The sequence below is a fragment of the Syngnathoides biaculeatus genome, chromosome 13 (genome assembly GCF_019802595.1).
Source record: "Syngnathoides biaculeatus isolate LvHL_M chromosome 13, ASM1980259v1, whole genome shotgun sequence".
Classification (NCBI taxonomy): Eukaryota; Metazoa; Chordata; class Actinopteri; order Syngnathiformes; family Syngnathidae; genus Syngnathoides; species Syngnathoides biaculeatus.
In genome coordinates this window covers 27,311,382-27,339,166 of record NC_084652.1, presented here as the reverse complement: position 1 = coordinate 27,339,166, position 27,785 = coordinate 27,311,382, and the positions used below count along the sequence as shown (strand labels likewise).

At 42.7% G+C, this 27,785-nt stretch overlaps 1 protein-coding gene across 22 annotated transcripts in view; it reads right to left on the bottom strand.

The window, feature by feature from the left end:
- Nucleotides 1-27,785, bottom strand: part of depdc5 (DEP domain containing 5, GATOR1 subcomplex subunit) — a 225,134-nt gene that overhangs the window by 5,145 nt on the left and 192,204 nt on the right. For 6 of the 22 annotated variants that reach the window (XM_061838768.1, XM_061838770.1, XM_061838772.1 and 3 more), the window contains 6 exons: nt 21,961-22,132; nt 21,830-21,890; nt 14,600-14,682; nt 11,776-14,519; nt 5,397-5,515; nt 2,510-5,323 (listed from right to left, as the gene is read on the bottom strand). In XM_061838768.1, the coding sequence (XP_061694752.1) occupies nt 14,221-14,519; nt 14,600-14,682; nt 21,830-21,890; nt 21,961-22,132 (615 nt within the window). In that variant the 3' untranslated portion in view covers nt 2,510-5,323; nt 5,397-5,515; nt 11,776-14,220. Of the gene's footprint in view, nt 1-2,383; nt 2,437-2,508; nt 5,324-5,396; nt 5,516-11,775; nt 14,520-14,599; nt 14,683-21,829; nt 21,891-21,960; nt 22,133-27,785 lie in introns of those variants that run through there. The other 16 variants (XM_061838759.1, XM_061838757.1, XM_061838751.1 and 13 more) reach the window with 16 other exon arrangements.

Here is a 27,785-nt window from a genome sequence, read left to right as displayed (position 1 = left end):
GTTCCTTGGTCTTCATGATGCTCTCTGCACTTTAAATAGAACCCCGAGACTATCACAGAGCAGATGCATTTATGGAAAGACTTGATTACACACAGGTGGATTCTATTTATCATCATCAGTCAACATTGGCTCATTCAGAGATCCTCACTGAACTTCTGGAGTGAGTTTGCTGCACTGAAAGTAAAGGGGCCAAATAATATTGCACGCCCCACTTTTCATTTTTTTAATTTGTTAAAAAAGTTTAAAATATCCAATGAATTTCATTCCACTTCACAATTGTGTCCCAGTTGTTGTTGATTCTTTCCAAAAAAAATATATATATTTGTATGTTTGAAGCCTGGAATGTGGCGAAAGGTTGAAAAATTCAAGGGGGAAGAATACTTTCACAAGGCACTGTATGTATATATTTTTTATGTATGTATTTATCTTTATGGTAGCACAGTGGTTCAGCTGGTAAAGCGTTGGCCTCACAGTTCTGAGGTCCTTGGTTCAATCCCAGACCCGCCTGTGTGGAGTTTGCATGTACTCCCCGTGCCTGCGTGGGTTTTCCCCGGGCACTCTGGTTTCCTCCCACGTCCCCTATATATATATATATATATATATATATATATATATATATATATATACCAAGAACCGATGTGCATCTTGTCCATCAAAAATGGGCCGATCTTTCAGTTGCTTCATTAGAAGAGTTAAAAACTCTTATCTTGGACCAACCGTGTCACCTCCCTCCTCAGCAATACCAGGATCATCGGTAAATCTGACAATCATGTCACAGGTTTCAGAGTACGTTGTACACTTGAAACCTCTGACTATTCCATCCCAAAAATCAGCTCTTGTGACATTGAACCTGCTGACTTTTTTGTGGTCAATAAGACATGACAGGTTTGCCACAGTGTCCTGCAGTGTCGTGGTTGTCTCCTCGCTGTAAAGATGATTGTGATTGGTGTACATTCCAAACAGTTCAGAATTTACTACCTTGATAAAAAGTAATGAAAATTCCAAAAATACTATGGAGTAAAACCAAACAACAGGAATATGCTCATTCTACTCTGCTGGATGTTGGAAATTCTCCACATTGACTGCAAAGAGCTCCTTCACTTCATCCTCCACATGTGGTGAATAACAGTACTGTGTACCTGGTGTTGAAATATTAAACTTAAAACATTCAAATATGTAAAATATTTTCCCTCATCAAGTGAATGACATTAAAAATGTCAGCTTTTTTCTTTTTTTTCCCTATAGCAAGAAAGATTGACTGGATTTGTTTCATGCAGATCAACATCTTCAGTGTCAGATATTACTATCTGAAAAAAAATGAAAATATGAAATAAAATCTACGACAAATAATGTGTTGAAATATATGAAATATTAATGGCAAAGATTAGACATTACCCGGGCAGGCTCAATTGTTAATGAAGGTCCCTGTGTATCTCTGAAACATTGTTTAAATGGACACATTCTGCTAATTGTTCTAGTATTCATGTATGAGGTTATGGAAAAAATGTAAACATTGTGAATACCACAAAAAATGATTGAGTTGGCTAAATAGAACCAACCAACAACAACCAACTACAGAACCAAGAGTATGGCAATGTAAATATGTTTACGACTTGGTTAATTCAATACTTAACAGGCACTGTATAAAATACAAAATTTACTTTGCCACTGTATTCAGAAGCTGACACAAAGACACACACATTTTATATCTACACACACTTACACACCCAAATTTCTATAAAACTTAAGAGTGCCACATGTGATTTATTTAACATTTCCTATTATATAAGTCAAATCTATACAAAGAATTAGGGGTTTGCTCTTTTACTTTTTCCTAGTCTTATTGAACATGTACATTTACATTTTAACTTTTGTCTTTCTACTGGGGGCGGCACGGTGGATCAGCTGGTAAAGCGTTGGCCTCAGAGTCCCGGGTTCAATCCCGGACCCGCCCATGTGGACTTTGCATGTTCTCCACATACCTGCGTGGGTTTCCTCCGGGCACTCCAGTTCCCTCCCACATTTCTCAAAACATGCAACATTAATTGGACACTCTAAATTGTCCCAGGTGTGATTGTGAGTGTGGCTGTATGTCTCAATGTGCCATGCGATTGGCTGGCAACCAGTTTAGGGTGTACCTCCTGCTCGTTGACAGCTGGGATAGGCTCCAGCACTCCCCGCGACCCTTGTGAGAACAAGCGGCGAAGAAAATGCTTAGATGGATATATTTCTACTGGTTGATTCCCAATAGAATAGCATTGAAGAGCATTGTAGCGCCATCACTGACTCCCTGACAAAAGCTAGATGCTGAACTGCTTCTTAATTGCATGCCCACACCTCTTAAATAAATGCATGTAACTGTTATACAAGGGTTACAACCTACCGGAGATCTTCAGGGTCAGGCTTCGGAGTGCTTTGGTTATATGGTTGAAAAACCTGAACGGAAATTAATTAATTAACAATTTGGAACAGTTTCCATGATTATTCTGTTATAATACAAAGTACATACAGTGGCATAAAAGGTATTGCATCTTTCACAAGTTTTATAAGTTTTACATAGTTTCCAAACTTTAAGATCAGCAAACAGATGTAAATAGACTAATATAACCCAAGTGAACTTAAAATGCCATTTTTCAATGGTAATTTAATTTATTAAGGGGGGGGGGGGACTTGTTACCTAACCTGTGTAGAAAAAGTAATCACCCCTCTTGTTAGATCATGAGTTCATTGCAGCCAAGACTTTTTCACAGCACTGTATAAATCGTGAAAGGTTGTCATTGTTCCTAACAGTAACTATAAACTTAAACAATAATAATCCTTCTCTAAACTAGTGACCACAAAATTAAAGTATTAAAATAAACGATGTACCACAGTATCAGCTCGATATAATTCATCTGTGCTCTTTAATGTGATGACTACCTCAGAATGTGAGGTACTATCATTGGAACCCACTGTGAATTAAAAAAAAAAATCATCACAAAAATAAACCCACAGATTTATAACAGTTGATGCAGACAAATTAAGGATTAATCATGAAGTTCACTAACCCCCTCTAAAATCTGTTTCCAGGCAAATGAAAAAGGTGAGCCGTCTATATGGTTTCCCAAGTACTTTTTTTATAGACTGACAAGGTGAATGGGCTTTTTGTGCCAGAGACATGAGTCACCTCTGTGCAGTCTGAAAATAACTTTGTATGGTCCTTCACCTTGGTCCTTGTTATAGTCATTTTCTGGACAGCTTTTTTCTGCAATTCAGGTGCCGTCACAACTGGGTGCACATGTAATGGTAGTGTTTTCCCTCTTAGACATTTTAACAAATTTCCATGTAGAATCATCAGTCCAATGTTTATCTAGAAAAATTAAAAAGTTTTTAATGTGGAACGGCATAGGGAATAATATTAAGGTCTGTAATTCCTATTACATATGCATGTGTCAATGTATCTTCTAAATCTTCCTGGGCATCCTGCAAATGTTTAGAATACATTCGTGTCTCTAGCGATCCAAAACATCCCAAGTATTTAGATTTATCGCATTGTTTTCCATAACAATGTGTGTATGTTTACCATGCTTTTTGCTCTGACCGGAAGTCAGAGCCCATTGACCATGGCGGCAGACATAATGGTTGCTGAGTGGGAAGCAATGACGTAGAATAAAAACTGGACTGTGCACTCAGAATCCATCATTGATTCTGCCATGGTCAACAGGCTCTGACTTCTGGTCAGGGCAAAAAGTATGGTAAACATACACACATTGTTATGGAAAACGATGCGATGAATATATAATAATTAATATGAAGGTTTAGCTGAAACACACTTACCAGTGAAAAGTTACTTTTTTGCGACTGCCTGCATGGTTTTGACAGCCAACAAGCGCAACAAAAAAGCTAAACCTAACATATTCCAATTAAATTCGATGTTATTGTGTTTCACAATCTACATTTGTAAGGATGTCAAGGGACGTCAATTTTCATGTGACAACAAGCTGTTGCCGCCCCCTGGACAGGAACGTGAGGCGAAACGAAGTCACTGAGACTCATTACCAGAAGGGAGAATTCGCCTTCCATGTCCAAGTCAGAATCCGGCAGCCGGTCACTTAAATTCAGGTCTTCCTCATAATCTGAAAAATCACCGGACAGAATATGCGTGGTCCTCAGGCAGGTGCTGTCCTGGTGCTGTCCCCGGCGACTCCGCGTCTTTCCTGCTGGGTCCTGTAATGGCCAGTTCGTTCTGTCAGGAACCAACGGTGCAGGGCTGGACCCAAATGCAGGACTCCGAGATGAGGGCATGACGTTAGGCATAGTTTTATTCAAGAAGGCAGAGCCACAACAACGCTAGGCTACCAGCAAAATACAAAAACATGAAGCGAGGTCTGATGACAAGGAGGGAAACTTGGAACTATGGTGGCACAGAATCGCTTTCTCTCAGTGGTGAAGATTCCTGCTGGCAGTGAACGCAACTCAGTAACGCAAGGCAACGAACTGGCCAATGCCACAGACAAAAACTCCAACTTAAATGCCTGTCTAATTATAGTCCCAATGAGAAACAGCTGTGAGAGAGAAATGGTGTTGCCACACCCCTCTTGGCAGTGGCCAAGTCTCGTTCATGACAATGTTTGGGTACAGCAGCCTACACATCTCTTACTGTTCAGCAAGGCGGGATGTCGCAGCCCGGGAAACAATATTCCTTGCCAAGACTGCAGGAGTGACACACGGGAGCACCCGGCCTGGGCGTCTCCTCTCCGCCACGCGGAGGACCCGGGTAGATGGCCAAGCGGGTTCCCAAAAAAGGATTGGAGGACGAGGACTTGGACCTACCGGGCGAAGACACTCGGGAGCGGGAAACACGGGGAGGTGAAGCAAACTGACTGGGACTAAAGATAGGGAGAGGACATTCATAGTCAAAATCTGAATCGTAGTCAGGCAGACGGTTGTATAAATCAAGTTCTTCCTCATAGTCCAAAAATCACAGTCCAAAACAATATGAGGCGCTGAGCAGGTCGTGGTCAGGATGTATTCATGGCATGCAGGCGGTGCGTGTGACACGGAAGAAGGGGACAACATCATGGAGCCTACCCGGATAGGACAGGCTTGGTCTTTCGGCAGTCGGTTTACCTCGCGTCGGTCCCGGCGACGAGGTCTTTCCTGGTGGGTCCTGGTTTGGCCAGATCGTTCTGTCACGACCCATCGGTTGGAGGAGGACCCAAATGCAGGACTCCGGAGATGCAGAAGCAGTTTGGGAAAAGTGTTTATTCGGTCCAATGTCGGGGATCAGGCAGACAGTCAAGTGGAGCAGCGGTACTCAAGACGTCGGGCGTAGAGAGCAGGTCTGCGGGTAGGCAGGGGTCGGTACACAGGAAATCGATCAGTGAAGGCAGGAATATCAAAGATGTCAAGCTTACGGGGACGGTCGGAGGACAGGCGGAGGTCGGTACACCAGGGTTCACGATCAAGAATACGGGAGTGCAGGAACGGGGCATGAGTTGCGACGATCTGGCGAAGACCAGTCGTTCCCTGGGTCCTATAAATACAGGGGTTAATCAACGAGGATGAGCCGCAGGTGTGCGCCTCCTAATCAGCGCCGGTGCGCTGGCCAGGGCTGGACCGGCAGGAACATGACAGTATGGAGGAAATGAACAGGCTATGTTTTGGTTTCACAATCACATTGAGCGAACAACTACTTAATGTTTGAAAAGCGGCAAGATGCAGGGAAATGGAGCTCGGCCTTGGTGTGAGCCAGTGTGGCTCATTTTCGGCGCCGTGGTGGCTTATAATGCGCACATCGACATATTTCGTACGCGGATCTTTTGTTATGTTACGAAAGACCGATTACATGGTCCCCCCCAAGCTATTATTTTTTTTTAGTAGCTGTATACACACCAACCTGTCATTTGGAACCCATGAACCTCTCGTCCTGTTCACCCAAGCAATCGATTTTTCACGACGAACCGGGTCTCTTGCAAACTTATGAAGGGTAAATCCATTCTTCCGAGTATTCAAGCAATGTTCAGCAATGCAACGACCTGGCATTTTGGCTAACACGAGGGAACAACGAGGTACCTTTCCGGAGGTGTAACTAATGGAAACAAATGAGTCCACTTGCGGGCACCGCTGTCCTTTACGTAAATTCCTGCTTCTTTTCGAAAACAAAGCCCTCGAGAGGATTTTCATGGCAAGAGTTACAAAAAGCTGTATACATCAAAATCATGTTTTGTAGTGAAAAAAAACGCATGGGCCCACATTGGCTGCTGTTTTTTTCATTTCTAACATACTAAAAATCATCCATTTCAAGACAGTGGCCCTTTAATTGGACACTCTAAATTGCCCCGAGGTGTGATTGTAAATGCAGTTGTGTGTCTTGATGTACACGCTGCTATTGGCTGGCAACCACTGCAGGGTGTGCCCGTTGACAGCTGGGATAGACTCCAGCACTCCCATGACCCTTGTGAGGATAAGTGGCTAAAAAAATAGATACAAACCTTTTATCAATTTTTTTATTTGTGCAGGGTTTTTTTCATGTTAATAAAATACTACGTAGCATTAAAACAAGCAGTACTACATGAAGTACTACATTCACAGAATACGATTCCCGTTTTCAACTTATCAAAAATAATTTGTGCACCATGAAATAAACCTGTGCTTTATCCATACTTTGAACCTTATTTTTCAGCTGTTGCAGATGCTTCATCTTCTGCACAAGAGGTTGACATCTAACCGGCAGAGGCCGAATCTCCATCTTTGGTACATTCCAAAAGTTGCTAGACTGATGAAGTGCCTCCTCAAGAGAAAGGAACACATACAGTATCTTCCCAACAGCGGAAAGAATACTGCAACATGTATTTCAACCTCAGGTGGCTTCAAGATGCTCATATTGACAGACCAAATAAGCTGATGAGTTCCATCCTAATAACACCATCCCTACTGTGAAGCATGGGGGTGGTAGCATCATGCTTTGGGAGTGTTTTTCTGCACATGGGACAGGACGACTGCACTGTTTAAAGGAGAGGATGACCGCAGCCATGTATTGTGAGATTTTGGGGAACAACCTCTTTCCCTCAGTCAGAGCATTGAAGATGGGTCATGGTTGGGTCTTTCAGCATGACAATGACCCGAAGCACACAGCCAGGATAACCAAGGAGTGGCTCCATAAGAAGCATATCAAGGTTCTGGCATGGCCTAGCTAGTCTCCAGACCTAAACCCAATTAAAAATAATAACAAATAAAAACAGGAAACGTTTGACCTATGTAATTGGAAACAAAGGCTACTGTGCCAAATATAAACATCGATTTGCTCAGATGTTCAAATACTTATTTGCAGCTGTATCACACACAAAAATCGTTCAAAAATCATACATTGTGATTTCTGCATTTTTTTTTAGATTATCTCTCTCAAAGTGGACATGCACTGACAATGAAAATTTCAGACCCCTCCATTATTTCCAAGTGGGAGAACTTGCAATATAGCAGGGTGTTCAAATACTTATTTTCTTCACTGTACATGTCCTGCACTATTTAACATATTTCTCCGCCACACCAGACTTAAACATGCAGTACCACAGTTCCTCTTTTGGTACTCTGTCAGAGGCTTTCTCTAGATCCACAAAGACACAATGTAGCTCCTTCTGGCCTTCTCTGTACTTTTCCACTAGCATCCTATAATAACAATAATAATAATAATAATAATAATAATAATAATAATGCATCTGTGGTAATCTTTGTAGGTGTCACACAGTTAAAAAGTTGCTTTAGTTAAAACTTAAAGTAAATAGAGTAGCAACTACATTATAGATTTTCTTACAAGTGTGTGCTGATTATTTTGGAGGGATTTGTATTAAAATGTGTTTTATTAATTTGTGAAAATAAATACTTTTGTTTGTCATTTTATCAGTATAACCAGGACCGGAAGTGACATGTTGAGGAGGGGTTGAAGAGAGAAAAGAAAGCCAGACAAAGTGCGAAATACGAGTGGTTGTTTGAAGAAAAGAAAAGTTAAGTTTATCAACATTGATCGTGTTCGACAAGGACTGTTGACAGTTCAATTGTGATAGTGTGTCATTTGAATGAACTACTCAAATCACGTCGTAACATGGTGGAGTTAGCCGCTAATACAGAGGCTAAGTGGATGGATAGACTTTTGCTAGGATGCTAGCGACAAGCTAACGCAAGCTAGCAAGTCTTGTGTTGTACCACGGGGAAGAAGATGACAACCAGGACGAAGGTTTCGCAATGGATCGGATTGTGAGGATTTGGATGAGGGTGGAAAAGTGGACACAACGCTCGACTTTCTTCACTCCTGCTGCTTGGAACGCTGCAGGGACATTGGGGTTTGAATTTCCTTTGTTTTGGTGGCTATGTTCCTATTTCCATGGGTCCTTATGTTAGCCCAGTTTAGCCCATGTGTGCCTTGTGTACCTCTTGTGTGGACATTGTTTATTTGAATGAGTGTTTGTTTTGTATAAATGTTTGATTTTCCAACCTTTATTTTGTTATTAAATGTTCACACTTTTTTGTTACATAACCATGTCTATTATTTGACTGCAAGACAGTTAAAAAAGTGGGGAGTTTATATGGTAGCGTGGTTGTTTAAAGGAAGACTCTTCCCAAAATTCATATGTACAATAAACCCTCCAATGTGAAGTAATATTATTATTACATATATTTTGGACATTAATTGAAAATAACGAACATTTGTGAAATCCAAGTAAAATCTGGATGTGTGCCAGCTTTCACAGCCAAACGCGGAAGAAAAATCCTTGACTAAGCCCCTGACGTCGCCGGTGCTTAGCATTACAGACCAATCGTTCTCACAAAGCCAAGCTGGTGACTTTTTCCGCACCAAAAGTGAAAAAACGCACCCAAATTTGTCCTTCTTTAACCTCCCCTGGGGTCAACCTGACAGGATAAAGCTGTGGCTGTCACAGTTGAGGCTCATTCATCAGCGGGGAAATTTGCATGCATTTAATCATTACTGGTTATTAGCCGCTAAGTTACAGCCTCTCGTGCTCATACTGTAGAAGCAATAACATATTTTATGAAGTGGCATGGTGGCGCAGCTGTTCAATCCCGGACTTCTGTGGGTGGAGTTTGCACGTCCTCCCCATGTATGCGTGTGTGTAACCTGCCTCCTGCCCGTTGACAGCTAGGATAGGCGCCAGCACACCTTCGACCATCGTGCGGCTAAGAAAATGGATGGATGGATATATACGTGTAACACTTCCCGGTTACCATTTACGGCACTCCGCCTTTGCAACGCTCCCACCCCCAGCCCTGCCGCTGATGGATCACAAGAAGCTTTGCTGCTTGAAAAGTACAACTTGGTGTTAAAAAAAGTCTGGCCACTTGCTATATATTCTCACCTAAACCAACTCCTCAGAAAAGCATAAACTCTCCGTGGTCCATTTCATAGGACTGTTATTGTTCGTCATCAGCGCTACCGCCCTCCCAACATGTCGAATTCCGCTTGTGTGTGTTCTGGCTCAAACACTTGAACATTGTACATTATTTTCATTTTGTTTGCTCAATGGTCGGTATAGTAATAACACAGAGCATCAACTCGCTTTGCTGGCTCTCAGAACACAACACTTCCCGGTTATTACTATTTACGGCAATCCGATCAGGGTCCTTTTGAGAGGAAATAAGTGCACGGGTAAAGCCGTAATAGAAGTTTAGAGTAATTACCACTAATTTCCTTCTCTTTCCAAATATTTTGCACACTAATGGCAGCACATTTCTATCCCTATCCTTCATCACCCTTACCTGTTGCTCCATCTCCATCCCTTTGTCTGGCCAACTGATAGAGATCCTTTTCTCCTTCTTTTGTGTCCAACCTGGCATACATGTCATCAAATGCCTCTTGTTTTCCCTTCACCACCTCTACCTTTGCCCGACGTCTCATCTCAATGTATTCCTTTCGCCTCTCCACAGTCTTGTCAGTGTCCAACCAGACCAAGTACTCTCCTGCCTGTCTCTTTGATCACCTTAGCTGTAGCAGCCCAGTCTTCCGGGACCTCCTCCTGTCCACAGAGAGCCGTCACACCTTTTTCCGAAAGGCCACACACCATTCTTCCTTTCTCAGCTTGCACCACATGGCTCTCTGATTTACCTTTGTTTTCTTAAAGGAGAAATCCAGTGCTTTGCATCAACAGTGTATCCAATAAGTCATGTAATATGTACTCTATTTTGACAATGTGATGCTAAATCCTCTGTCATTTAATAGTGTTTTGAGAAGATTTTTGTCGACAACTACGAATTTTCAGGGGCGCTGCCATTTTCACGATATACGTGGGCGAATGTAACGTGTACTGTGCCGTAACAAACGCTCGATTACATGGGACACCATTATGCCCAGCGCTGATTTCTTGGATTTATCCTCATCTGATGAAGAAATAGCAGTATCGGTTGATCGGGAAGACTGAGGAATACTTCCATACATATTTGAACCTGTGGCTGTAATTAATGTTGAATATTCGGATGGTTCTTCGGGCACAATGATGCTGAGTCTGACTACGCGGAGGCCTACGTGCGACATAAGTGCGTAAACAAAGGCCCCCGGGAGTTCCGGGCCGGCAGCCGCGGATGGTTCTTCGGACGGGAATGACGCGGAGTCTGACGAGCGAGCTCTGGTGGCGGGCCACGAGCCGAGCTTTCAGGCAGCGGAGGCCATTAGCCGAGCTTCGGTGGTGGCAGAGGCCTTTAGCCTAGCTTCGGCGTCCGGGGCTAACGAAGCGGGCGGTGGCGGAGGGCGTTAGCCCCAGACGCCACAGCGAGGCTAAAGGCCTCTGCCACCACCGAAGCTCGACTAATGGCCTGCCCGAACGTTCAAGCTCGGCTCGCGGCATCCCGCCGGAGTTCGTGGCTCGCCTTCAGTGGCGCCGAGGGCTTTAGCCTAGCTTCAGCGTCGGGAGATAACGAAGCAGGTAGTGGCGGAGGCCATTAGCCCCGGACGCCGAAGCTAGGCTAAAGGCATCCACCACCACCGCAGCTCGACTAAAGGCCTCCCCGAACTTTGAAGCTCGGCTCGGGGCCTCCTGCCGGAGCTCTTGGCCCACCTTCGGTGGTGGCAGAGGGCTTTAGCCTAGCTTCAGTGTCCGGGGCTAACGGCCTCCGCGCCTGGAACCTCGGCTCGTGACCACCGTCGGACCTCGCTCATCCGACTCCACGTCATTCACGTCTGAAGAACCAGCTGAGGCTGCCGGCTTTGTTTACGCGGTTAAGTCGCACGTCGGCCTCCGAGTAGTCAGACTCAGTGTCATTCTCCCCGAAGAACCATCCGAATATTCAACATTAATTACAGCCACAGGTTGAAATATGTTTGGAAGTATTCCTCAGCCTTCCCAATCAACTGATATTCCTATTTCTTCATCAGATGAGGATAAATCCAAGACATCAGCGCTGGGCATAAATGATTTCCCATGTAAAGGAGCCGTGGTTGCGGCACGGTACACGTCACATATGCCCACGTAGATCATGTGACTCGCGAAAATGGCAGCGCCCCTGAAAACTCGTAATTGTCGATAAAAATATTCTCAAAACACTATTAAATGAGAGAGGATTTAACATCATATTGTCAAAATAGGGTACATATTACATGACCTATTGGATACACTGTTACTGCAAGCACTGGATTTCCCCTTTAATCTTCCTACCACCACCAGAGTCGAAGTTTTCCTCATGAGCCAATTAAAGACCTCTTCATTATCCCTAATTAATTGCATACTCAGTCCAGCGGTTGGGTGTCAAACCTGACATTTACGTGATCCTTCGAGCCGGATTTCAACATACCTAATTAGATCACAGCTTCACAGTCAGCCTCCGGGAAAGACCGTGGCCACGGCAACACATACCCGTTAAGGGACCGGTCCTCGAGCTCTCAGACTGGGATCTGAAGGTTGACGGGAAAAAAGGACAGAATATCGAGTCAAACGACAAGTATATTTCCTATTTTTCACAGGAAAAATAGCACAATATCTAGCCGAAAGACTAGTATATTTCCTATTTTTCAAAGGAAGAATATCACAGAATATCTAGTCGAAAGACTAATATATATCCTATTTTTCACAGGAGGAATAGCACAGAATATTTCATCGAATGACTAGTATATTTCCTATTTTTCACAGGAAGAATAGCGTAGAATATCTAGTCGAAAGACTAGTATATTTCCTATTTTTCACAGGAAGAATAGCACAGAATATTTTGTCAACGGACTAGTATATTTCCTATTTTCCACAAAGAAAATAGCACAGAATAACTATAGTTGAATGACTAGTACATTTCCCATTTTCAAAAGAATAAGATCCTAGGAAGATCACTACTTCCGAAGAGAAACTCTTAAGTTTCAGGACACAGAAATTGATCATGCTGTGAGAGTGAATGTCTACAGAGTGAATCTCCAAAGTTTGAGAGATCTAAAACTGACTCAGGGTCGTGAGTAAAATACCCAGGAATACCTGCTCCAAATTGGGAGTAGAAGCTGAGTATTCAACCCGAAGTCAGACACTTTGAATTTTCCTCAAAACTGAGGAATCATATCTAGACATCTATAAGAAATAAGACCGTCAGAAATGGCGGCAATGTCGACCAAGAATTCCAACACCCCAGAAAGAACCCGGAAATAACATAACGCGCGCGACTTGACCAGCTGACCCACGACGGGATTTGTTATTGTGTATAATGCAGCCTCTGTACGCAGACGTGTCCCGGTAGCAACATTTACTGACTGTTTTTTCTTCCTATTGGTGACTATTAATTTCCAATCACGGCTCTAAAGTAGTGACACTCGATAAGTACTTTGGGAAAGAACTTCCAGGCGGCGAGTCACCCTCACCAAAGAGAGTTGATAATTTTGCATTGCTTTTATCTTGTGAATTTTAATAATGCTCCACTAGTATTTCTGCATTTTTGTTTTGTTTAAAAGATTTCATTAACTCGAGTTACGAGTTGTTTTTGTATGTTACTTTTTGTAAAAATAATTTTATTTGCTTTTTTCACCCCCGTCATTATTGCTTGTTTAAAGTTATTCTGCACTTTTAATAATTAAAAAAAAAGTTTACAAGGCTGGGGGCCGAGTCGCCAGAGATATGGCAATGCACTCCCAGCCTAGCTACTCAACTACTAAACCATATATTTTAAGCAAAAAATAAATACATTTCTTAAATTATTTCATTATACAAAGTAATTAGATATGTATTTATACTATGCAGTTTATGATCAGAAAAAGCCAAAAAGTTCTTTTAAAAGCCCATTTTTTATGCTTGAGCACATGATTTCTTTTTCCATTAATTGTAATGGAAAATATCAATTTGGATTTTGAACAAATCCCTTCTTAAAACCACCTTCTGGAACAGATTGTGGTCGAGAACCCACGTTGTACTGTATAAGGCTTCCTAGTCCAATAACGGAAGACTACTCGGGTTCTGATCGGAGGACCGTTCCACCTAATAACATCCTTCTAGGTCTCAATATAATTGCCACATGAGCATTAAAGTCCTTCAGCAGAAGTATAGTCTCCCTAGCAGGAGCACTCTCCAGCACTTCCTCCAAGGACTCCAAAAAGGGTGGGTTCAGCACCCCCCACCCCGTCTCGCCCCAAAAGGTGGAGGGAAGCTAGCAGATTGTCCCCCGGGTGAACCCCAATTGACAGGTACGAGCTGGGGGATAACAAGTATATCCACACCTGCTCGGAGCCTCACCATGGGTAATTCCAGAGTAGAACATTCCAACCCCTTTCAAGAGGACTGGCGCTCGCATTCAAATCTGCCTCCAGGGGGGAGCTCCGGTGTTCTGTGTCCGGAAAAGGGAAAATGTCTTCCTGCATTGGTGTTTTTTGGAACCGTGGTTTGTCTGGCATTAAGCCACAGACAACCTTGCTTCTGGGATCATTGGGTGACCGCTCTGTCAAAAAGGGCTCTAGTTTCCTTTGTCTTTTTATTTCTTCTCTAGCATATTTTATATTGGAGTAACCTAAAAGAAATAACTAAAACAACCAACTGGCATTTGCATTTTGGTACTTGGATTACATCAATAATGACATTTTCTTCACAGATATAACTGTCAGAATACATTTTAAACTCACCCAACCTTAGCCATAGAAGTGCCTGAAAGAGACTTAGAGAAATTCCATTTGAAAGAATAAACAGGGAAACAGAGATGATGTGAGTAAAAAACAATGTAACATCAGGTATTAAAAATGATATATCACACACAAGCACTGAAACAAGAATTGTTGCCTTAGGGTGCACTGGTGCGAATTTTCTCGAGGCAACTGTTCCAAAAGTTAAGCAGTCTGTTGTCTTTATTGGCACAGAAGTCTGTGAAGTCTTTTAGCAGTCGGTCAGCCAGCCTCTCATCACCCAGAACACCAGTCCTCCAGGCTTTAGTCAACATGGTGTTGTAGCACCAATAGTAGCCAACCCGATCCTCACCACTCAGTGAGCCCTGGTTGTTGGATGTGGTGGAGTTCCTGCGCCGACGCTGTTGGCCACTAGTATACTTTTTTTTTGAGTATGGCAGTTGTAGCAGCACAGTTCCTGAAAGGTAAGGGGCAGAATGAAGCGTCATATTTTCAAGAAAATACATCAATTCTGTATGTTGATGCTGCGGAACCAACCTGTTATGTGGATGTACTGGGGTCTGCTCTCCGACGGGAAATTAAAGGCTGAAGCAGAAAACTTGTCGAGTACAAACCCAAATCTGTGAGAGTATTTATGTTGTAAAATTAGACATTTAATTTGGAAGTTACAAAGATTACATTCCTGTTGGAAGGCTATATAGTGGATAAGGACTGGTTCTGGCAGTCAATACAGGGAGTCCTCGGGTTACAACGTTCGCGACCTACGACATTTCGACTTTACAGCACCCGTTTCTCGACTTTTGTCTCCAGCACCATAGTGTTTCTGCTTAGCGTATGCATATTGCTTATCTCTGTTTGTGCGACAGGAATAGATTTGCCTTTTTCAACCACCTTTTTTACACATTATGACCCAAAAAAAGAAAGATGTTTTTTTTTTTTTTTTTTTTTTTAGAAATGCTTGTCCAGGTGAAAGAAAAGCAATTACCATGGAAACGAAACAGAATATAAAGATCAGAGAAAGGAGTAACACCGACAAACATCGGTAAAGACTTTGGCTTCAGTCGGTCGACCGTGCTGATTATTATTAAGGACAAAGCCCATATTTTAGTACACGTGAAGGTTTTCGCCCCATGAGGGATTCGGTGATCATGAAGCAACTTTTTTTGTGGAAAAAAAAAGAACGAAGCAACATTGTCCAATTGTTGCAGAGATGGAAAGATTACTTACGTTATGAATCAAAGATCAGAATAGGCTTAATATCAGCCAAATGTTGATGAAGGGATAAGGCACGGTATATTTTCTTAACATTGAAAGATAAGAAAGGCAAGGACGCTGAGGAAGAATTTACCACTAGCAAGGTGTACCTGCACATGCTTCCTTAGCAAAAACTAAGCACAGCCTCAACTGATTCTTCGCCATCCACCTCTTGCAGGAATGGTTAAGTAGAGCATTTTATTTTTTTTCCATTTTAATACCCACACCCACCCATTTTCTGAGCCGCTCACAAGGGTCATTGGAGTGCTAGAGCGAATTCCAGCCATCACTGTAAATTTTTAATTTAACAGTGGGGTCGGGTTGTATTGCCAGCGTAGGAACGTAACTTGGTTGTAGAACGAGGACTCCCTGCAGGGAAACCCTGTGAATAATTGATACCCATAACGATTGCAGTGAAAAGGTTTTTTTAAAACCCAAAACATTTTTGAATAAGCAGTCATACCTCCAACAAAGATTTTCCACATAAAATTGAGGTTGTCTCCCCCCCCCCCTCAACAATGTTTTTTTAAAAAATGTGTTACGTTCATCCACGAGTGCTGAACTGCAAATATGTAGGAGTCTACTATACATCAAAATCTGAATGCCTTTACTGCACGCATTGAAAAAAGGGTACCTTTAAAATAATTATTGGTGTAATAAGTAGAGGAAGGATAGAGGTGAGTTCTCTCATGAGAATTCATTAAGACCCGTCACTGTTGAGCTCCTAGGGATGGGGATAATGGGAGCAATCTTGGTGTAGGAAGTTGAGACATATCCGAGTTGAAGTGGCACACTCCCTCAGTATCTCTCCTGTGCTGTTGGCTGGGCCTGCAGCTTTGCAGGGATTGGATCCTTTTCACATTCACAGAGGTTACATCAACTGATCACACAGTGAACGTTTGGCAACCCAATGCCACTCACATACACGAGGGAAGACTGTCTTGCTAAGGATTAGGTAGTCTACTCTGGCCCTATCTCTTCACCTTAAAAAGACCAACAAAGACTTTGCATGCTCTGCTGCTCCCTTATTTACTGAAATTTGTCTCGGGGAATGCATGCCTAAAGGCATGCTCCAACTGAAACCTCATTAAGTAGACTGCATGACAGAGCTTTTGGGGGGGAAAGATATTGACATATGCTTCTACATGAACAAAATTTGGTGTATGGATATCACAGAGTGTTACAGACACTCAAGCCAAGATTTAGAGTTGCTGTTTTTGAACTATAGACTGTTTTACACACACCACATACGTTTTCCGCTTTTTTCCAGCATTTATATACCACTCTAAGTGTTGTCGTCCAAATGCACTCAGATTTGCTCTAACTATTCTTGGGGACTTTAGGTGAGTAAAACTCAACCATGAACTCATTGGAGGGAAAGTCGATCAACTCATCCAGTGAAATATCGATTTAAATCGTTTTAAAAGGTAATCAATCGACTTTTTTAAATCAGGAAATAGCGTATTCTATTTACACACAGAAGTCGATATTGCACTTGGGTGCATGTCTTTTTTAGCACTTTTAACATTCAAGATATTAAGCATACCTTGAATACATTTTCCTGTCTGTGATGCTCCAGGGTATCATGGGATCATCAAACGGTGTAGTTTGTTTAAGCTAATATTGAGAGGGCCAGTCTGGGTGGAAAACCACATCTCCCATGATCCCCTACACCAAGAAGGACAGCCCAAAAGAAATGCAAACGTCCCATGAAGCTGAGAGAAGAAGTATGGACATATTTTGGTTTTGTAGTCATGAAAAACCATTGAGGATGAAATATACAAACTACAAAGTAAAAGGCAAGCACAACTAGAAATAAATCCTTCACATATACCGTATCCTATAGACGATAGCTGCGTCTGCTCTGTGTAGTTTATTATTAGTATTTTTTTTATATACAGAAGCAATGCACCCCTGTGGGGCTCAAAAAAGCCATATGGAGGCACAAACCAGTGTAATCTGTAGAGCGGTCCCAAGCCCGGATAAATGCAGAGGGTTGTGTCAGGAAGGGCATCCGGCGTAAAAACTGTGCCAAACAAATATGAGCATTCATCTAAAGAATCCCATACCGGATCGGTTGTGGCCCGGGTTAACAACGCCCGCCCCCGGCACTGCTAACCTGCAGGGCGTCGGTGGAAATTCAGCTACTGTGGGTCGAAGACAAAGAAGAGGAGGAAACCGGATCTGTCGTCAGAAGAAAAAGAGGAATGCACAGAGCCTACAACTGAGTGTAGGGACTTTGAATGTTGGGACTATGACAGGAAAAGCTCAGGAGTTGGTTGACATGATGATTAGGAGAAGGTTGATATTCTGTGCATCCAAGAGAGCAGGTGGAAAGGTAGTAAGGCTAGAAGTTGAGGAGCAAGGTTTAAATTATTCTACCACGGAGTAGATGAGAAGAGAAATGGAGTAGGGGTTATTTTAAAGGAAGAGCTGGCTAAGAATATCTTGGCGGTGAAAACAGTATCAGATCGAGTGATGAGACTAAAATTTGAAATTGAGGGTGTTATGTATAATGTGGTTAGCGGCTATGCCCCACAGGTAGGATGTGACCGAGAGTTGAAAGAGAAATTCTGGAAGGAACTAGATGAAGTAGTTCTGAGCATCCCAGACTTTGAGGGACGGATGGTGGTGGACTTTGCAAAAAGGATGGAGATGGCTGTAGTGATCACTTATTTCCAGAAGAGGGAGGAACATATAGTGACCTACTAGAGCGGAGATAGAAGCACGCAGGTGGATTATATTTTGTGCAGATGATGTAATCTGAAGGAGGTTACTGACTGTAAAGTAGTGGTAGGGGAGAGTGTAGCTCGACAGCATAGGATGGTAGTGTGTAGGATGACTCTGGTGGTGGGTAGGAAGATTAAGAAGACAAAGGTAGAGCAGAGAAGCAGGTGGTGGAAGCTGAGAAAGGAAGAAAGTTGTGCAGCCTTTCGGAAAGAGGTGAGACAGGCTCTCGATGGACAGCAGAAGCTCCCGGAAGACTGGACTACGACAGCCAAGGTAATCAGAGAGACAGGCAGGAGAGTACTTGGTGTGTCTTTTGGTAGGAAAGGGGTGAAGGAGACTTGTTGGTGGAACCCCAAAATACAGGGAGTCATACAAGGAAAGAGATTAGCGAAGTAGAAGTGGGATAATGAGAGGACTGAGGAGAGGCGAAAGGAGTACATCGAGATGCGACGTAGGGCAAAGGTAGAGGTGGCAAAGGCTAAACAAGAGGCATATGAAGACATGTACACCAGGTTGGACACGAAAGAAGGAGAAAAGGATCTCTACAGGTTGGCCAGACAGCGGGATAGAGATGGGAAGGATGTGCAGCAGGTAAGGGTGATTAAGGATAGAGATGGAAATGTGTTGACTGGTGCCAGTAGTGTGCTAAATAGATGGAAAGAATACTTTGAGAAGTTGATGAATGAAGAAAATGAGAGAGAAGGAAGAGTTGAAGAGGCAAGTGTGAAGGACCAGGAAGTGGGAATGATTACTAAGGGGGAAGTCAGAAAGGCACTACAAAGGATGAAAAATGGAAAGGCAGTTGGTCCTGATGACATACCCATGGAGGTATGGAAGCAATTTGGAGATATGGCTGTGGAGTTATTGACCAACTTATTCAACAGAATACTAGCAGGCGAAAAGATGCCTGAAGAATGGAGGAAAAGTGTTCTACTTCCCTTTTTTAAGAACAAAGGAGATGTTCAGAGCTGTGGGAACTATAGAGAAATAAAGTTGATGAGCCACACAATGAAGTTATGGGAAAGAGTATTGGAGGCTAGACTCAGGACAGAAGTAAGTATCTGCGAGCAACAGTATGGTTTCATGCCTAGAAAGAGTACCACAGATGCATTATTTGCCTTGAGGCTGGTAGTGGAAGAGTACAGAGAAGGTCAGAAGGAGCGACATTGTGTCTTTGTGGATCTAGAGAAAGCCTAAGACAGAGTACCAAGAGAGGAACTGTGGTACTGCATGCGTAAGTCTGGTGTGGCAGAGAAGTATGTTAAAATAGTACAGGACATGTATGATGGCAGCAGAACAATGGTGAGGTGTGCCTTAGGTGTGACAGAGGAATTTAAGGTTGAGGTGGGACTGCATCAGGAATCAGCTCTGAGCCCCTTCCTGTTTGCAGTGGTAATGGATAGGCTGACAGATGAGGTTAGACTGGAATCCCCTTGGACCATGATGTTCGCAGATGATATTGTCATATGCAGTGAAAGCAGGGAGCATGCAGAGGAACAATTAGAAAGATGGAGACATGCACTGGAAAGGAGAGGAATGAAGATGAGCCGAAGTAAAACAGAATATATGTGCGTGAATGAGAAAAGTGGAGGGGGAGAGTGAGGCTACAGGGAGAAGAGATAGCGAGGGTGGACGACTTCAAATACTTGGGGTCAACAATACAGAGCAATGGTGAGTGTGGTCAGGAAGTGAAGAAACGGGTCCAAGCAGGTTGGAACAGCAGGCGAAAGGTGTCTGGTGTCTTATGTGACAGAAGAGTCTCTGCTTGGATGAAGGGCAAAGTTTACAAAACAGTGGTGAGGCCGGGCATGATGTACGGATTAGAGACGGAGGCACTGAAGAAACAGGAAGCAAAACGGGAGGTGGCAGAAATGAAGATGTTGACGTTCTCGCTCGGAGTGAGCAGGTTGGATAGGATTAGAACTGAGCTCATTAGAGGGACAGCCAAAGTTGGATGTTTTGCTGACAAGGTTCGAGAAAGCAGACTTCGATGGTTTGGACATGTTCAGAGGCAAGAGAGTGAGTATATTCGTGGTAGGGTCCTGAGGATGGAGCTGCTAGGCAAAAGGGCAAGAGGAAGACCAAAGAGAAGGTTTGTAGATGTGGTGAGGGAAGACATGAGGGCAGTTGGGTTTAGAGAGGAAGATGCACGAGATAGGCTAAGATGGCAAAAGATGACACGCTGTGGCGACCCCTCATGGGACAAGCCGAAAGGAAAAGAAGAAGAATATACAGGAGCTGCGCCTGACCTTATGCCGCAGATATATACCATACATCCTGGTACATTCACACAGAAAGACTTTGGAAATGTTTATTTATAGACCTTGTTTCAAAACAGTGACTGTAACACAGGAGTAAAACGGAGCAAATTTGTTTTTATTCATCCTCCTGTTCACTGAAACCAATAAAGTCATCGTCTTCAGTGCACAGTTGAAGAGCCTCAGATAGTCTCCATCACACACTATATATGTCTCTTTCAATGTCATTTTCCTCTCAGGTTACCGCTGAAAATGTGCTGTTCTCACGTAGCAGTAGAGTCTTTTGACAGTAGATTCTTTCACGCTGCTCCACGCATTTAAAACCCATTGGCAGGCCTCAGAAAAGGAAGACCTTTGCATGCGGCCAATTTTTTTGACATTTTTGTGGAAAAATAATTAAATAAAAAATTAAAACTGTACATTTTGCATTGGTGACACAGTGGAACACCTGTAAAGCATTGGCCTCACAGTTCTGAGGACCCGGGTTCAATCCCAGTCCGCCTGTGTGGAGTATGCATGTTCTCTCCATGCCTGCGTGGGTTTTCTCCAGGCACTTCGGTTTCCTCCCACACCTTCCAAACATGCATTGATTGGAGGGTTTAAATTGGCCCAAGTTGTGATTGTGAGTGCGGCTGTTGTTCGTCTCTATGTGCACTGCGATTGCCTGGCAACCAGTTCCGGGTGTACCCCGCCTCCCGCCCGTAGACAGCTGGGTTAGGCTCCAGCACTCCAACGACCCTTGTGAGGATAATCAGCTAAGAAAATGGATCAATGAATATTTTGCATTCATGTGTCTCATGCTGCGTCGTGCTTTGGGGGCACCAAAACGATGGGCCAGCCGTGGCCCAATGGTCAAGATCATTGCCTGCCACTGTGGGGGACTTAGGTTACCCAAGAGACCTAATCCCGGACTGGAACATCCCTGGGACTCATGGTTGTGGTGTGCTTGAGCAAGACAATGATACCACAAATTGGTCTCCGGGCGCTTCAGCTGCTCCCTGCTCCAGTATATTCAACTAACAAGTGTGTCTTCACTGCAATAGGTAAAATGCGGACAACAATTTTTGTGTGCATGAATGCATGTTCACGACAAAGATTCTTCCTCATTCTTCTTCTACACATGCTAGATGTAACTTTGTCTTCTTCCACAGGAAATTGAAGTAGATTCTTCTTCTATGCACAAGTGAGGTAGATTTTTAGTCTTCTACACATGCTGAAAGTAAAGTATTTTTGTTCTACAAATTGGAGCCATCTGTGCATGCACAAACCCGAGTGCATTATAGGGAATGACCATGTTTTAACGGTTTTGTTTGAGCAAGTTTTTGTTGTACTTTTAAACTCATAGTCGGTAACGACAGCTCCCCCGATATGTTAGCCGTATCGTTAAAGATGCCGGAGGGTTTACAGCGCCTGAAAAACGTACCGTCTTAGACTTTGAAAAGGAAGGAAGTTGATTTATGCTATTCTTGCATAAATCAAACATAACGAAAACTTTGGAAGGGTAGTACAGTCTAGCCATAAAAACCTGAACAATATGGCCTCTTGAAAGAGCTGCATCCTTTCCCAGTAGGTCTCTGGTTCAAAACCTGTTTGAACAAATATAAAGATGAAGAAATCACATGAAGAAAAAAAAAAAAAAACATCAAGATTTTGTACCTTCAAACAAGTTTTCGCTACCATTCTTCATCAGACATTGAATATTAATAGTAATGAAGAGTTGGGCTCTCAGTGGATCTCCATATAGTTGTGATGTCAGTGCGAATGGACCCTCCAAAACAGGAACCAATAACAAACCACAGGAAGCCGCTTTCCTGTGCCAACCTTGAACCTAAAAAAAAGAATTACAATACACTTGAAAAGGGAAGAGTATTAATTTCTGAAATTACAGTCTCCTTATGTCAAGCCAGGTACCGAGTGCTACACAAAACAAAGAGTTACTCCTTGTAGCTCTGGATTGTCAAAGCCATACCTGCAATTCCACAATATTTTAAAGGAATACTCCGTTGAACAATGAAAATCCTTAATCCGATAGGTTATGTCATATGTACTGTACCTTGAAAATTTGAGGTTAATCAGCTATCTTTTAATGGTGTTTTGAAAGATTTTTTTCGGCAATTATGAATTTTCACAGGTGCCACCATTTTGGCGACACACATGACTTGAAAAAACAGGAAGTGACGTCTCCTGTGCGCAAACAAAAGGAATACATAATCTCGGACAGTGCTGATTTCTCAGATTTATCCTCATCTGATGAAGAAATGGCACTATCGGTTGATCATGAGGAGTGAGGAATACGTCCATAAAGATTTGAACCTGTGGCTGTAAATAATGGTGAACCTTTGGATGGATTTTCGGACACGAATGATGCTGAGTCTGACAAGTTAACTAACCACAGGTGCAGAACGGTCGAACGCTGATCGTGTCGGAACAATAATTATTTTTTTTGACAAAGGTCGCTCAAAGAAAAAAAATAGGAGTACCACCGAAGTTTTCAACAAGAATGGAAAGCCTTTGTGGAGAGGAAGGGTTCTACTGTCATCAGATGGGGAGTATGCCAAAGCATTCGTACTCAACGCTGCCAATCAACATTTTTCCAACTTCACATAAAGACAAGACAATCAAATTAATAAAAGACATGCCTTTGTCGACAAGAACTATTCACCATTGTACCATCATGATGGCAAATCAAATTGAATAACGGTCACGATGAAGGGATGGAAGTCTCAATGCCTGCATGATGTATGAAAGCACAAAAAGTCCCATTAATGGTAAGAAGTACTTTTGTCATCATTAGTGAGCAACATCATAATGTTAAAGAATTCAGAGACTCATTGTACTCCAAAAATGTTGGTCTTAAATAAATGCGCAAATACACCTGTTCATATGTCGTACGGCTCAGGGCAAACACTTCGCTAGCAACTGGGTCCTTAAAGTAGGACTGTCATCCCTATAAACATTCTAAAATAAATATTGTAATGAAAAAATACATAACAGTATTAGCCTCTATGTCTATACGACAAAAAAAGTAAGCGGAGAGCGCGTCATCCATGCACAAAGATGCCCAATTCATTGTCCCTCGACATCCAAGTGGTCGCCATATTAGTCGCGTCCTCTGTCCTTGACGTCATCGTCACTTCCGCCGTTGGAAACGAGCAATGCCTGCTACTACGTAAGGCGAACAACAGAGATATTCAGATTTTTCAGACGCCCCTTCTGACACCAAAGCTCTTTTCGAAAAGGACAAGACCACACAACCGAGTGAAGTTACCGGGGCAATATTACACTATTGTTTTGAGCCCTCAGGGCAATATTACACTATTGTTTCGAGCCATATTCAGATGATATCCGATCACGGCCAAACCGCATCCCGTCCGATCCACTTCCGCGGCGGAGATGAGCCATCGCGGCTCATCGCAGCCGGCCGGTGTGGCTTATGACAGAGCCGAGCGGTGCTGCTTTAGGGGGGTGGTCACAGTCGAGCTGGGGCGCTTTAGGCGGGCACGCGACTGAGTAACGCATTCTCGGCTGGGTTCTACAGAGCTGCCCCCGTTGCAAAGCCCGACGCACAGCCTTCGCAGAAGTTGTGACCGCTGAAGGCGGCACTTCAGCCAGTGTGGCTGAGTTTCGGCGCCCGTGGTGGCATATAAGGAGGAGGTGGAGCCGAGCTATGCTGCTTTTAGGGCTATGTTCAAAGTCGGCGCAGTACGCGATGAACACTATCGAGACGAGGCTGAGTGAGACATGGTTGGCTGGCGATGCACACATCGACATTTCATACGCGGATCTTTTGTTACGTTATGAGAGAGACCAATTACGTGGTCCGCCCCAAACTATTATTTTTTTAGTAGCTGTCTACACACCTACCTGTTATTTGGAACCCACGAAGCTCTCGTCCTCGTCACCCATGCAATCCATTTTTCATGACAAACCGGGTCTTATGCAAACTTACAAAGGGTAAATCCATCCTCTCGAAGTGTTTAAGCAATGTCCAGCAATGCAATGAGCCGGCATTTTGGCTAACACAAAGGAACAACGAGCTACCTTCCCGGAGGGAAAACTAATGGAAACAAACAAGTCCACGAGGGGGCGTCGCTGTCCTTTACGTCACTTCCTGCTTCTTCTCAAATACAAATCCCTGAGAGGATTTTCATGGCGGGAGTTACAAAAAGCTGTACACGTCAAAATCGTGTTTTGTGGTGAAAAAACATATGGAACCATATTGGCTGTGGGTTTTTCATTAATAATATACCAAAAATCATCCGTTTGACGACGCTTGACCTTTAAATGTTGCTTTTCTTACTGGGTAGAATCTTCCACCAAGCCTTCCTCGAATAATTTCTATCCAAATTATGGCAAGATTTCGCGATACAGTAGGGCATTTTCACGTGTCTGATGGTGGTGGTACTACATGTGATTACACTACAAATCAGGCAGGATTTCTTTATTTTCACAGAATACGTCACATTCGCGCAAGTAGGTCATGTGGCTCACCAAAATGGCGGCACCAGTGAAAATTCTTAATTGCTGATAAAGACACCATTAAATCATATCGGATTAACCTAGATTTTCAAGGTACAGTACATACTGTATGATATGACCTATCGGATTAAGGCTTTTCATTGTTCAGTGGAGTACATTAAAGGAAATGACGAGATAATTAGATGTATAGCATATATGGGGTGGACTTTTACTCCATTGCAATATCCACTTCTGAGAAAATAAAATTCTGACACCTTTCCTGGACACTTTTCTATTTGGTTATATGCTCCCGAAATTAGTTTTCAAATTTGGGTTCAAAGAATCATGTCAACTACGGCTGTCTGATCTGATCATGTGATCAAAAATTGAAATTGGGCCAAAAAGATTGATTTTATTCCGTTTCCGACATTTTAAATGTCACAAAGTGACAAAAAAAATAAAGGTACAAAGAGCTAAACTACTGGTCTATAATTCACTAAATCGTCTACATCAGGGGTCATCAACCTTTTTTAGTCTGAGGTCTACTTCATGAGAACTGCTTGTACGAAGGGCTACATGACTTGTTTGCAGCAAACCTCAGTCATAGTTCATTATACATGCATAAAATATTTTCATTTAAATTTTTTGGATCATGTGACATTAGATATTTTAAAATTTTAACTAACATACGTAAGTCAGATTCAACATTTAAAGCTATGGTATTTTTAGAACATGCCTCGCGGGCGCTTTAAATTGTCCTCGCGGGCTACCAAGCGCCCCCGGGCACCGCGTTGGTGACCCCTGGTCTAGGTCCTGAATATATGAAAGAAATTGTTACAGAATACAAACCCAATAGTCTGGGCTGTCGCTGAAAAACACAGAGTTTCAGCTCCCTCCAAAGAGTTTCTATTGGGTTTAGGTCTGGAGACTGGCTAGGCCACGCCAGAACTTTGATATGCTTCTTACGGAGCCACTCCTTGGTTTTCCTGCCTGTGAGCTCCGGGTCATTGTCATGTTGAAAGACCCAGCAACGACCCATCTTCAATGTTCTGACTGAGGGAAAGAGGTTGTTCCCCAAAATCTCACAATACATAGCCGCGGTCATCCTCTCCTTAATACAATGCAGTTGTCCTGTCCATGTTCAGAATAACACCACCAAAGCACGATGGTCCCACCCCCATGCTTCACAGTGGTTATGGTGTTCTTGGGATGGAACTGATCATGCTTATTCCTCCAAACACGGTTAGTGGACTTATGACCAAAAAGTTCCATTTTGGTCTCATCTGACCACAAAACCTTCTACCATGACTCCTTTGTATAATCCAAATGGTCGTTGGCAAACCTAAGACAGGCCTTGACATGTGCTGGTTTCAGCAGCGGAACCTTCCGTGCCATGCATGATTTCAAACCATGACGTCTCAGTGTATTACCAACAGTCACCTTGGAAACGGTGGTCCAAGCTCTTTTCAGGTCATTGAGTAAGTCCTGTCATGTAGTCCTGGCCTGATTCCTCACCTATCTAAGGATCATTGAGACCCCACAAGGTGATATCTTGCATGGGGCTCCACTCCGATTGAGATTGACAGTCATGTTTAGCTTCTTCCATTTTTTGATGACTCCAACAGTGGACCTTTTTTCACCAAGCTGCTTGACAATTTCTCCGTAGCCCTTTCCAGCCATGTGGGGTTGTACAGTTTTGTCTCTGCTGTCTTTGGACAGCTCTTTGGTCTGGGCCATGTTACAAGTTTGAGTCTTACTGATTGTGTGGCGTGGACAGGTGTCTTTATGCAGCTATTGACCTCACACAGGTGCATCTGATTCAGGATAATACATGGAGCGGAGGTGGACTTTTAAAGGGGGACTAACAGGTCTTTGAGGGTCAGAATTGTAGCTGATAGACAGGTGTTCAAATACTTATTTGCAGTTGTATCACACAAATTATTTAAAAAAAAAAATCATACATTGTGATTTCTGGATTTTTCATTTTAGATTATCTCTCGCACAGTGAATATGCACCTACAATGAAAATTTCAGACCCCTCCATGATTTCAAAGTGTGAGAACTGGCAATATAGCAGGGTGTATTAATTTTCTTCACTGTAGCTCTTATGCTGCACACAATTGGAATATGTCGCCAACAGTGACGCCAGCTCCAAGTGTGAATGTTTTTAAATCCAGGTTGAAAACTTTTTTTTCCTCATTCTTTTTAAGTAATAGTCAATTATAATACTATGAATATACAATAGATTAATTTTACACAATTTAACTTTTCATTTTTTAGTATCTGAATAAAAATACCCTTATCATCAACCCTTAGTTATGCTAGTTATTGCAACAAACACGAGGGCTCCCGGTGTATAAGCTCAGCTGTTTTCCGGGTTTAGTCAGATGAGATTCCGCATATAACTGATGCAACGCACGAGGGCAGTTGTGACATTAATTTCAGTCAACAATAGAGACAGATATTCCCCAACATGGCGGCTCCCTGAAGATGGATAAAAATAGATTTTAATGGTTTAATTCTTGTTCCATGAATGCAATATTCATCAGAATACTTGTAATAGGGTAAAAATATGCCTCACTATTCCACTGTGGAGGGGAGTGGCGCTTTCCCAACTCTCACTTGGTCAGTGTGATAAATGTCTTCCTTCCTTCCTTCCTTCCTTCCTTCCTTCCTTCATAATGTTACTTCTAACAAGTGTAGTTTCTTTGCAGTGATTCAGCTGAAGGGCAGTTGGTATGAAGCAAACTACAGTATCTTAGAATTTAGAGAAACCAAAATATTGTCATTATGAAGCTGTATTACTTTCGAACACTGCAAAGAAAAACAAAACAAAAAAAAATTATAAACTTGTTCAATTAAGACTTCTCTGAAAGTATTACCATTGTAAAGGAAGACAGGAGGAAACGGGTCTTAAAAAGAATTGAAGACTTGAGACGCAAAAGCAGATATATCAATTTTTGTTTCCGTAGATTCTTTGATTTATATAACATTATAAATCGAAGATTATAGATTTTGATTAT